This window comes from Plecotus auritus, assembly GCF_963455305.1.
Source record: "Plecotus auritus genome assembly, chromosome: 4".
Taxonomy (NCBI): Eukaryota; Metazoa; Chordata; class Mammalia; order Chiroptera; family Vespertilionidae; genus Plecotus; species Plecotus auritus.
Genome location: NC_137775.1, coordinates 131,077,748 through 131,090,852, shown reverse-complemented (window position 1 = coordinate 131,090,852; position 13,105 = coordinate 131,077,748). Strand labels below are relative to the sequence as shown.

General features: G+C 42.8%; 1 protein-coding gene across 1 annotated transcript in view; it reads left to right on the top strand.

The window, feature by feature from the left end:
• The first annotated feature begins 2,600 nt into the window (after nt 1-2,600).
• The window catches only part of SLC35B4 (solute carrier family 35 member B4), a 40,002-nt gene continuing 29,497 nt past the window's right edge, over nt 2,601-13,105 (top strand). The window contains exons 1-2 of the mRNA XM_080667151.1: nt 2,601-2,886; nt 12,097-12,210. Coding sequence (XP_080523277.1) covers nt 2,810-2,886; nt 12,097-12,210 — 191 coding nt within the window. The 5' untranslated portion in view covers nt 2,601-2,809. The remainder of the gene's footprint in view (nt 2,887-12,096; nt 12,211-13,105) is intronic.

Genomic DNA, 13,105 nt, shown 5'->3' with positions numbered 1-13,105 from the left:
CAGTCAAGGGCAGGTACATTGATTGCAGGCTACTCCCCGGCCCACGCCCTGGTCGGGGCTCATATAGGAGGCAACACATCGATGCTACTCTCTGTCTTTCCCTCTCTCTTCCAATCTCCCTAAAAGTCAATGAAAAAATATTCTCGGGTGACAATTAACAAACAAAGAAATTTCTTAGTGGCACTATTCATAATAGCCCAAATCTCCATCACCAGAAGAAGTGACAAAGTGAGGTACACTCATACAAGGTACATTCATGTCAGTGCTATACAGCAATGCCAATGAATGAACTACAAGTACATGTAACAACACAGATGAGCCGACAAACATAATGCTGAGTGAAAGCAGGAACCAAAGAAAATATTCTGTATGATTCCATTTATATAAAACTGCCCAAACAGGCAAAACTAATCTCTAGTGCTAGAAAGAAAAGCACTTACTCCCAGAGGGGGTTAGTGATTGGAAGGGGCAAAGGCGCTTCTGAGATGCAGGTAATGTTCTGTTTCCCGCTAGTGCCTTTTTGATGTTTGCATTTTAAAAAATTCATCAGACTGAAAAATACTACATATTTATTGACTTTGTGAGGTGTGAATTATTTTACTCAAATAAGAAGTCAAGCTCATTTATTTACTCAACAAAAAGTGTATGTACATATCAGATACCAGTCACATATATGATGCTAAGGATCTAGAGATGAATTAGTTATTCTTGATTCTGGTCCACCAAGGAGCTATGGGGGGAGGAAGACTGACATGAAAACAGATAACTACAATGCAACCTGATTCCTGGAATGGTTTAGGGATGGATGGAGCGCTGGAGCTATAGAGGAAGAAGCTGTGAATGATGCATTGAAAAGCTACACACAGAAAGCTTTTGTGAGCAGACAGTTCCTCTCTTCAGACATCCCATTGTCGAAGATGTCAAAAAGGCAGTTGGAAACTTTGATTTAAGACATGAGGAAGATTGGGGCTGTAGATATATGTATGTATGTGTAGGTTCACAGTTACATATGGTGATGGTTGAAGTTGCAGAGATGAGATCACCAGTAGGATGTGTTTGGGCAAAAAAGGAAGGGACAGATGATGGAACTCTGAAAGGAGAATTCAAGTGGACAGAGAAGGAAAAGCCTGCAAAGAAAACTGAAAAAAGGTAAGTCAGAGAAGTAGAAAGAGAAAGAGGAGACTTGTGTCTTATGAGCAGAGGGATAAGAGAATGTCAGAGCATTGATTTTCATTGTCAAAAGCCATTTGCACGATCAAGTAAGACTGGTACAGTACGTTTTCACTTAACATCATTGATAGGTTCTTGGAAACTGTGACTTTAAGTGAAACAATGTACGTAATGGCACACACAAGCTAATAAGTAAAATTCGGTGGCACACCAAAAATATATATTTTTTGCCAATCTGAGAAAAGTATAATTTTGATTCATTCACACCACACGGCTATTGTGTTGGCTGTTGTCATTTTTTAAAATTTGATAATCTAAAGGAAAATAGGTTAGTGTCCCGACTAACTAGTCAGGTGTTGCACATTTTAAAAATTCTTGCAGCACACCAGCGTGCTTCTCGTGGCACTACCCTAGCCTGATACAAGCAAGAATTAAGTTGTAATGGCATCTTATAAACATTATAACTAAACGACATTAAGTGAAACAGTACTCAAAGACTTGCTGTATATGGTTTTGACAATTAAGAGGTCAGTAGTACTTAAAATGAAACTATTTTTTAAAATCTGGCTTTGATCAGAAAAGGCTACAAATATAGATTAGTCTTTAAAGATATTTGGTGGTAAAGTGAAGGAGAAAGATAAATTACTTTGAGGATGACTGTAGGCTAAGGGGAAGGAGAAAAGGAACAGTTGGGTGGCAGGAGGTCCCAAAGTCAATGGTGTGGGGTAGAGAAGTCTCCAGAAACAATTGTTTTATAGGTATCTGCTCTTCTAAGTGAGGTCCACAGACGGGCAGCATCAGCAGCACCTGGGAACTTGTTAGATATGCAGAATCTCAGGGCAAATTGCAGGTGTAATGAATCAGAATCCACATTTTAACCAGAACCCCAGGTGATCATAGCTTGTAACCCACACAAGCGGTAAGATGTGCATTACTGCTAACTGGGCATTACTGCTCCCGTTTTTACCAATAATGAGACTAAGGCTCGAAGAAGTTGCCTGAGATAGCAGAGCTGATTAGCAGGTGAGCCAACATTCAATTCCAGCACTTTCTGACTCCAATGCTCCTTTCAAAAGGTAGAAAAGTAAGTTTTTGCTCACTCAATTCAGAATTGTTTCAGATGCTAGAACGCCGCCAGCGATCAATCACAGGTCTGCAGCTCTAGTGCCGCCAGCGATCAATCACAGGTCTGCAGCTCTAGTGCTGCCTGCTGTGTTTGTTGAGACAGTGACGCTGGCATGCCTCTCTGAGCCCTTGGCATACTCGCCGGAAACCACCTCGGCAGGGTTGGAACTTCACTTCCCAACAAACCCTGCGGCTTCCTATCGCGAGAGGCATGACGATAACCTCGCTTCTCTCTCTTCTCTAGTGGAGGGTCCCAGCATAGGCGGGACACGTCCCAGCATGACGTAGGGCGCGCGGCATCCTGGGATATGTAGTCTGGCTGGGACCAGAGCGCCCCCTCAAATGAATGGGGCCGGGGCTGACAGTGAACTACAGCTCCTCTGGCCCGGATCGTTGGTGGCGGCGCCAGGGAAGAGCAGCGCTCCGGGAAGGGATGATGTTCTGTACCACCGCCGAGGTAGTGGTCTAGGCGGGCGCTTCCTCCGCGCGCTCGCTCCCCTTCGCCGCGCTGACCATGCGCCCGCTCTTCGCGGTGGGCCTGGTGTTCGCAGGCTGCTGCAGTAACGTGATCTTCCTAGAGCTGCTGGTCAGGTGAGTGACCCCGCGGTTCCCGGGGCTGCACCGAGAAAGCCGGAGGGGCGTCCCCACGCGTCACCCCCACGCCCCGCGGGGTCGGCTCTGCGCCGCTTGGGACTCAGAGTCCACTCCTCCATCCTGCGCTCCGTCCGCTGCCCCACCAAATAGTTTCACAGCATCCCTAGCAGGAAACACTCGGGGTGTTGCTGGCATCACCCCTTTTTCACACACTGGGGGATTGAATCCGCGAGAATTTCTCACGTGACTGGGCTCAAGTTGGCAGAATCTTGTGGCAGAACCCAAGGTTCCTCTAGCTCTTTTCTCCAACCGGATAATAATGCCACGTTTGACTGGACCAAAGCTTTTCGACTTATGATGCAGTCTGATTTTGTACACGCTGCAAAGAAAGTGTCATGTGTATTAGAGTGCCTGCAGAGCATTTGTTTTGTTACCCTTATAGATTAGATGGCCATGAGTACTTTGCCCAAACATTACCTCTCAGTGATGTAGGTGAATCAGTTCTTATTTATGTATATGGTCCGTCTAATTGACCCAAGAGAGCATTTCCAGCTTTAAGATATTAGTCTTTAAATTGGGAGGCATGTGTTTTGGGATGTAACTTTGTAAATTAAGATTGGGGGAGTAGATAGAAACAACTGTGGTGCATTTATACAATGGAATACTACTTGGCTATACAAAAGAAGGAAATGTTACCTTTTGCAACAGCATGGATGGACCTGGAGAGTATTATGCTAAGTCAAATGAGCCAGTCAGAGAAAGACAAATACCATATGATCTCAGGTATATGTGGAATGTAATCAACACAATCATTTAACAAACAAAATAGAAACAGAAGCATAGGTACATAACAGATTGACAGCTGTCAGAGGGGAGGAGAGTTGGGGGGCTGGGTGAAAAAAGGTGAAGGGATTAAGAAAAAATATAAATATATATGACACATAGGCAGGGACAACAGTATGGTGATAGCCAGGTGGAAAGGAGAGGTTTGGGAAGTGGAAGTGGGCAAAGAAGAGGTAAGTGGGAACAGAAATATACTTGACTTTGGGTGGTGAGCACAGGATGCAGATGTTTTTGAGTTGTACACTTGAAACCTGTATAGTTTTATTAACCAGAGTCACCCCAATAAACTCAATAAAATAAAATAAAAAGAATGGGGGTGATAAATGGAAGCTTCCAGTGGTGAGCAGGAGGTATTACACACATGTCAAATTTTAATGTTGCACACCTGAAACTTATGCAATGTTAGCTAAAAAAAAAAAAAAAAAAGAATGGCTTTACCAAAGGGAAACTAGGATGGCATGCAAATAATGTTGAGTAATAATGTGCAACGTTCAGTGGGTGCAAACTGTTACAGAAAAAGCAACAGGTGTCCTGAAAAAGGCTCAGGAAGGAAAAATCTCGAAATTATGAACTTCATTCTTAGCTTTGTCATACCCCGGTTGGGTGACCTTTTCAAATCATTTCGCTTTTCTGGACCTCCTTCTCCTGCTGTAAAATGCTATTTATGGTGCTATCTACCATCATGTTTCCGAGTCCACACGTTATCTCCATGGGCCATCAGGACAATCTGTGTCCCATATAGGTCAAGAATTATACTGTTTTACTGAAAATGGAACAGTTCCCAAGAAGTCAGATAGTCTTTTACTCCTTGTAAGTGGCAGAGACAAAACTGGAATCCAGGATGTCTAAACTCCTAGTCCAATAACTCTTTTCAACCTCCCTGTTAATTTTGAACTTGAGCAGGCTATAGGTTTTGGTCACCCAGTTTCTCATGTGGTGCCCACTAGAAATGTATTTTGTTTTCCTGATACCACCGATTAAGTCATTCTGAAGCAACCAGTTTGAGGTAAACTCTGTGTGGGGTTCATTTTTGCAGTTACTGAGCTTGAAATTTTATTATGCAGACAGTGTTGATACCTGTCATTTGTCGTTCTTTTCTTTTTAAAGGATAAAGTACTTTTTTTTTTAAAGAATAGTTTATTGATTTTTAGAGAGGAAGAGAGAGGAAAATCGATATGAAAGTGCAACATCGATCAGCTGCCTCCTGCACGCTCCCCACCGGGGATCCAGCCCAAAACCTGGGCATGTGCCTTGATCTAGAATCTGACTGGCAGCTTTGTGCTGCGCAGGAGGAGGCCCAGCGAACGGAGCCACACTGGCCAGGGCCATTTGTCCTTGAGAGTAGGTGGCGAGGGATATAGCAATGTATCCTGCTGTAAGCTCGTACATTTCAAAGGAAGGTTACTTTGGAAATCAATTTTTTTTAATGATTTCTGTTCTTTTATTTTTTTAATTTATCTTTATAGTTGAAAGTATTACATATGTCCCCCTTTTTTCCCCATGGACCCCCGCCCCCATCCTCCTCTCCAGGCCTTCACTGCACTATTGTCTGTGTCCATGGGTTATGCAGATATGCATAGAAGTTCTTTGGTTAATCTCTTCCCACCCCTTACCCCCTCTACCACCCTGCCTTCCCTCTGAGATTAGTCAATCTGTTCCATGCTTCTATGCCTCTGGATCTGTTTTTGTTCATCAGTTTATTTTGTTCATTAGATTCCACATGTGAGATCATGTGATGCTTGTCTTTCTCTGATTGGCTTATTTGGCTTAGTATCATACTCTCCAGGTCCCTCCATGCTATCCCAAAGGGTAAGAAATTTTTTCTTTTTTACTGCTGCATAGTATTCCATGGTGTAAATGTGCCACAGCTTTTTTTATCCACTCATCTAACTTGGGCTGTTTCCAGATCTTAGCTATTGTAAATTGTGCTGCTATAACATAGGGGTACATACATTCTTTCTGATTGGTGTTTTGAGTTTCTTAGGATATATTCCTAGAAGTGGGATCACTGGGTCAAATGGCAGTTACATTTTTAATTTTTTTGAGGAAATTCCATACTGTTTTCCACAGTGGCTGCACCAGTCTGCATTCCCACCAGCAGTGCACTAGCGTTCCTTTTTCTCTGCATCCTCGCCATCACTTTTTCTTTGTTGATTTGTTAATGATAGCCATTGTGATAGGTGTGAGGTGATACCTCATTGTCATTTTAATTTGCATCTCTCTGATGATTAGTGACTGAGCATTTTTTTCATATGTCTCTTAGCCAGCTGTATGTCCTCTTTGGAGAAGTGTCTATTTAGGTCTTTGCCAATTTTTTAATTGGATTGTTTGTAAGCAATTTATGAATTTAATGCAATTCCTTTAAAATTCCAATGGCATATTTCACTGATCCAGAACAAATATTCCAAAATTTATATGGAACCAAAAAAGACCACTCATAGCTGCAGCACTCTTGAGAAAGAACAAAGTGGTAGGGATCATAATACCAGATATCAAGTTATACTACAGAGCCACAGTAATCAAAACAGCCTGGTCCTGGCACAAGAACAGGCATATAGATTAGTGGAACAGAACAGAGAACCCAGAAATCGACCCAAGCCATTATGCTCAATTAATATGTGACAAAGGAGGCAAGAGCATATAATGGAGTCAACACAGTCTCTTCAATAAGTGGTTTTGGGAAAATTGGACAAACACATGCAAAAAAATGAAACTAGGCCACCAACTTACACCATACACAAAAACAAACTTAAAATGGATAAAAGACTTAAATGTAAGTCATGAAACCATAAAAATTCCACAAGAAACCATAGGCAGCAAAATCTAAGACACCTCTTGTAGCAATATGTTTGCTGATAGATCTCCTGAGGCAAGGGAAACATAGGAGAAAATAAACAAATGGGACTACATCAAAATAAAAAGCTTCTGCACAGCAAAAGAAACCGACAAATGAAAAGGGAGCCTGCTGTCTGGGAGAACGTATTTGCCACAGATATATCTGATAAGGGGTTAATTTTCAAAATATATAAGGACTCATACAACTTAACAAATGGAAATTGATTTTAAAATATAAAAATGTGATAAAATCAGGCCAGCCAAATAAAGGTCAGAGAATTATAGTGTCACATTTGTGTTGAATATACCATTAAATTAAATCTTCTGAAAGGTTGTGTGATGTCAGTTATGCTAGCAGCTGAAGGCCCTCTTACTAGTTATGAGCACTCGGCTAAATTACTTGTTCTCCCCAGTCTGTTTGCTCAACAGTAAAAGTGGGGCAGGGAGGTGATGGCGCCACCTGCCTCACGTGGATTTGAAGGAGATTCGTGTGCAAAGCCTGACGCACACTCAGGCTTCCCCTCCCCTCTAACAACTTTTATTTCAGTGCAGGTCTACCTTGTATTATGGCTTTGTTCCTGAGAAGTTGTGGATAAATGTAACTTTACAGAATGTTTTCATGCATTATGGAAGCTTCTATTGAGAACACTTTGAATAATGTGTAAATAAATTGTCGCTCATTTATCCTTTTTTGTAAATCTAGATTTTTGCATACAGCAGTGGGTTTTCATAAGGAGAGGAGTACATTTATGACTTTAATGAATGGGACAGCAGATGAATAGCAGCTTTTCCTGATTTGCTTGGGCAACTCATGACTTCTCATGTTACAGTAAAATAAGAGCTGGTTGGACTGGATGGTCTTTAAAGTTCTTTCTAGTTTTGGCCTTCTCAGAATTTGTGACTCTGTCTTGGGACATCACAGCTCATAAATCTTTATGGAGCAGGAGCTGTGCTTTTTATATGGCTTCCTTGGAACCATTAGGTGCCATAATAAGTGGCAAGTAGAAAAATGGAAATGCTAAAGTGAATTGCAGCAAGAATTGAACATTTTAAATTATTTTTCCCAAATTGGAAAACAAATGTAGGTTTTTCTTTCTGATGTTCATACCTATATTTAGGATCTAAAATAAAATACAGGCCACAATGCAGTGCAAAGAGCAGATGTGAATGATTGAGGGGATATGCATCAGCTGAGTAGGCAAGGTATTGTGTGTCTTACACGAGGAAAACAATCTGAAACATTTTCTTTCCCCCATTTTATTCCAATCAAGTGCCTAGTACTGAATCAAATAGAATAGTTTCCTAAATCTAGAATATGAGATAACAAAAGGCATGAAATATGTGCCCAATTCTTTCTCTTCAAAGTTGCCTTTTTAAAAAAATAAAAATTTGCCCTGGCCAGTGCAGCTCGGTTGGGGGGAGTGTTGTTTCATGCACCGAAGGGTCAGACACATACCCAGATTGTGGGTTTGATCCCCAGTCAGGGTGCATACGAGAGGCAACCAATCAATGTTTCTCTCTCACATGTATGTCTCTTTCTAAAATCAATAAAAGCATATCCTCGGGTGAGGATTAAAAAAATTTTTATATAAAAAATTAAAATGAAATAAAATAAATTTGGATTCTTGCCAAAGAGACTCCAAAGTCAAAGAAACTTTTCAGTTATGATTATAATTCCTGATAAATGAATTTCAACAAAACAAGTGATTTAGGAAAAAGGCTCTAAGTTTTTACTCTGAAGTTTTAAAATGAATTATTTAAGTTAAAATAAATAATTCTATTGGTATCTACACAACAGTATGTTCCTAAAAAGCTCTGTAAGTTCATTTTTTTAAAAAATGGAATCATGTGAGTGCAATAGGGAAATTTAACAATCCTATGGAAATAAAGAACGGAGATTAGAGTTGTAAGGGGCTGATAGGAAGTGACTCCTAATGGGTATGGGATTTGTTGTTGGAGGTGTCCTAAATCCAGATCATGGTTGCTTAAAGTGAGGCATCCCCACATTCATTCAGGTGCTTGAGTGAAGGCCAGACACTGCCCAGAGAGTAGGGGCACCTTCCTCTAGCCCTCCCTCTGTGGCACTGAGTCCTTACTACAGCATACTCCTTCATCCTGTCATCTCGGGGGCAGGGATCAGGTCTCATTCACATGGGAGCTTCCTGGCAGCTAGCCCTAACTTTATGCACAATAGGTACTCCCTAATTGTTCTTTAGTTGAATTGACCTAAGCTTTTGGTAAAGAGAAATGGGAGGGAAAGCAAGGAAGCTTCTTGAGCCCTCGGGCTAAATCTTGGGTTTGGCACGTTATGTATATTTTTTTCATCACATCCTCAGGACAGGGTTAAAAACATGTCCCTTTTGATTTATAGGTGGGAAAAAAACGGTCAGTATAAATATATTTTAAAAGGTTACTATATTCAATTGAAGACCTTCTGATATGCAAGATGTGACATTTTGGCCCTCTTAGAGTCCTCGTCTGCCTTTTTCCCTGCTTGGCAGACACTATGGGAAGTGTGTTTAAGGGACTGGCTTATTTGCTCTACAATAAAACCAATGGGATAGGCACTCATACTGTTCCCATTTGAAAGACAAGAAAACTAGATGTAATCAACTTCCATGTCACAGGGTAATGACAGCTGCATCTTGCATGTCACTGTGAGTTTTTAGCCACTGGAGTGCAGTAATTCTCAACCCTGTGTCAGCACATAAAGGTTACCTGTGCATCTTACATGCACCCTCACCCCTCCCGGCCTTTCCCCAGACCTACCTTAGGGTTCTCGGCTCTGGCTGCACATGAGAATCAAGTGGGAAGCTTTCAACAGTACAGGACTCTACCCCAGACCAATCCAGTCTGAACTGGGAGGGGAGGCTCCCAGGGCACATGGTTGTAACCAACAGCCTAGGTGTGTAGACTGTGCCAAGAACTATCTAGAGCTCAGGTTCCTTCTCTAATTTATAGTGATGCTAATGGCTGTAATTAGCTCCTTCAATGAGGTAAATGTCTTACATGATTATTTATGGATTCCTGCAACCTTTAGCCCTGTCCTTTGAACATACATAAGAGGTGCTAAAAGAAATCACTGAATTGAATATAAAGCAGTAGTTTTCATAGGCAGTGGAGCCTAAAGAGTAGCAACAGTTCTGCCTCAGGTTTAAGCATAGCTCCGTATAAGAAAGGCTTGTGCTTGGAACTGTTTATTTTTATGCCTGACGGGTGGATTTTGGAATTTGTATACTTGTCACTGCTATTTAATATTAAAACCATTAACAGAGGATGGAGTTTATTTTAATAAATAGCATTGTATTAATATTTAGTAACTAGAGGCCCGGTGCACGAAATTCCTGCACGGGGGTGTGTGTCCCTCAGCCCAGCCTGCACCCTCTCCAATATGGGACCCCTTGAGGGATGTCCGACTGCCCGTTTAGGCCCAATCCCATCCCTCTCACAATCCAGGACTGCTGGCTCCCAACTGCTCGCCTGCCTGCCTTCCTGATTGCCCCTAACCACTTCTGCCTGCCAGCCTGATCACCCCCTAACCACTCCCCTGCCAGCCTGATTAATGCCTAACTGCTCCCCTGCCAGCCTGATTGCCCCTAACTGCCCTCCCCTGCCAGCCTGGTCACCCCTAACTGCCCTCCCCTGCAGGCCTGGTCCCCCTCAACTGCCCTCCCCTGCAGGCCTGGGTTCCCCCCAACTGCTCTCCCCTGCAGGCCTGGGTCCCCCCCAACTTCCCTCCTCTGCCAGCCTGGTCACCCCTAACTGCCCTCCCCTGCAGGCTTGATTGCCCCCAACTGCCCTCCCTTGCAGGCCTGGTCCCTCCCAACTGCCCTCCCCTGCTGGCCTGATCGCCCACAATTGCCCTCCCTTGCAGGCCTGGTCCCTCCCAGTTGCCCTCCCCTGCTGGCCATCTTGTGTCAACATGGGGGTAGCCATCTTGTGTGTTGGAGTGATGGTCAATTTGCATATTACTCTTTTATTAGATAGGATAGAGGCCTGGTGCACGGGTGGGGGCCAGCTGGTTTGCCCTGAAGGGTGTCCCGGATCAGGGCGGCCTGGGCGAGGGGCCTGTGGTGGTTTGCAGGCCGGCCATGCCCCCCCGGCAACCCAAGCGGAGGCCCTGGTATCTGGGATTTATTTATCTTCTATAATTGAAACTTTGTAGCCTTGAGCGGAGGCAAGACTCCTGCTTGCTCCATGGCCACAGCCATTTTTGTTGGGATTTATTTATCTATAATTGAAACTTTGTAGCCTTGAATGGAGGCCTTGGCCGGCCAGGGTGTGCAGAAAGTTTGGCTTCCTCCATCGCCGGGGGCAACCCAAGCCTCCTGCTCGCTCCGTGGCCGCAGCCATCTTGGTTGGGTTAATTTGCATACTCCTAATTGGCTGGTGGGTGTGGCTTGTGAGTTTAGCGGAGTGGTGGTTAATTTGCATATTACTCTTTTATTAGATAGGATATAATTACACCCCTCTACTCACTAGCTGTGGGTAAATGTCTTGAGTGAAGGTGAAGGTGCAGGATATGAAGGCTGAATTTTGTAATGTGGGAATATGGGCAACTGGGAAGCTTCAGGAAAACAAAGGTAGCTAGCTGCTCACTTTGACCTTCCTCCAGTGATTGAGCAGAGCCTCATGGAGGACAAGCTCAAGAAAACCACAAACAGTTTCGGTAACTTCTTTTCAGAATGCCACAGGAGGGATGCCAGAAGGAATTCTTCTCTTGTACATTTTTCCTTAAGTCACCGTGAAAGATTCCCCATCCCTTACAATGATCACTGAAAATCTTCGATGGAATTTCATGAACATTCATTCAGTGCCTAATATATTTGTGTTAAAGGTTGTGGAGAATAGTAGACTATAGCAGTGTCCTCATTCTTTTCACTGTTGCTTCTTACCCCTCTCCCCACCCCCATCTAAAACCCCTTTTTAGGCATTGTTTTCCTAGTAATCCCCCCACAGACACACTATATACGGGGTTTATGTGCTGTACATATATCTGTGCTTTATACTTACAAAATAGTAAGCTTTCCCCCACCCCAAAAACCAATTTTTGCCCCTGTGGGGGAGCTAAGACAATGTCCCCAGATATGAGTCTTTGGTTGACAGTAGTCTTGGAGATTCCTGGTCAGGAGGATATATAAACATTTCTAGGAGACCTGAGCATACGCTGCATAGGCTGACTAGGATCCTGAATAAAGTCCTCTTGGTTAAGTGAAGATCTCAAAAAGAACATCTGACTGACCAATTCCTACAGTTTACCAGGAAGGTTGTGTCATAGTTCCAGGAAGAGTGTGTCAGAGTGGTCCTTCCTGATGGCCTGCTATACCTACAGAAGAGTGACATAAGGCTTGACATTCTTCTCTGTGAGGTATATTGCTAAATGTATGTGATCCATGGGACATGAAAACTGAGAGGACAGTGGGTGATGGAAATCTATCTCCCTGTTACTCTGAACTGTCAATATAACAAGTCATAGTGGCCTTTATCTCAGTTTTCTGTGCCTTTTTCTTTTTGTCCTTCACTATGCAGGAAGCATCCAGGATGCGGGAACATTGTGACATTTGCACAATTTTTATTTATTGCTGTGGAAGGCTTCTTCTTTGAAGTCAATTTGGGGAGGAAGCAGCCAGCGATCCCAATAAGGTATGTACATTGAAATCTCTTTTAGACTTTTTTTGTCTTTTAAAATAACATCTCCTAAGAATCCAGAAACACCAGTCAGAAAGAATATATCCACCCCTTTGTTCATAGCAGTGCAATTTACAGTAGCTAAGATTTGGAAACAGCCCAAGTGCCCATCAGTGAATGAGTGGATAAAAAAGCTGTGGTACCTTTACACAGTGGAATGCTACACAGCTGTAAAAAAAGAAAGAACTCACCATTTGCAACAACGGGCATGAACCTGGAGAGTATTATGCTAATCTAAATAAGCCAGTCAGAGAAAGGTAAGTATCACATTATCTCACTCATTTGTGGAATCTAATGAACAAAATAAACTGATGAATAAAATAGATTCAGAGGCATAAAAGCATGCAACAGGCTGACAAACTTCAGTGGGAAGGGGAGGGTTAGGGGGTGGGAGGGGAGGATTAACTGGGGAACTTATATGCATATATGCATAACCCAAGAACACAGGCAATAGGGGTGGTGAAAACCTGGGAGAGATGGGTACCAGTTGGAGGGGGTCAATGGGGAAAACAAAAAAACACAAACAGGGCGTCTGTAATACTTTCAATGATAAAGATAAATTTTTTAAAAAATTAAGAGCTTTTCTGGTACTTATGTAAAAGGAATATGAGACATCCATTTATAAGATTTGTATCAAAGATATAGTAGAGTTTATATTCATTTTCTAAATTTAATATGTTGTGAAACTCCAGGAGCCTATCCTAATATATAAAAAGCCAAGGACCGTCACGACCAAAACAACCGGATGGACGACCAAACAGCAGGCTGTGTGGGGCGACAAGGCTGGCAGGGGGGTTATGAGGGATGACCACACGACTGAACAGCAGGCTGCGTGGGGTGACCAGGCTGG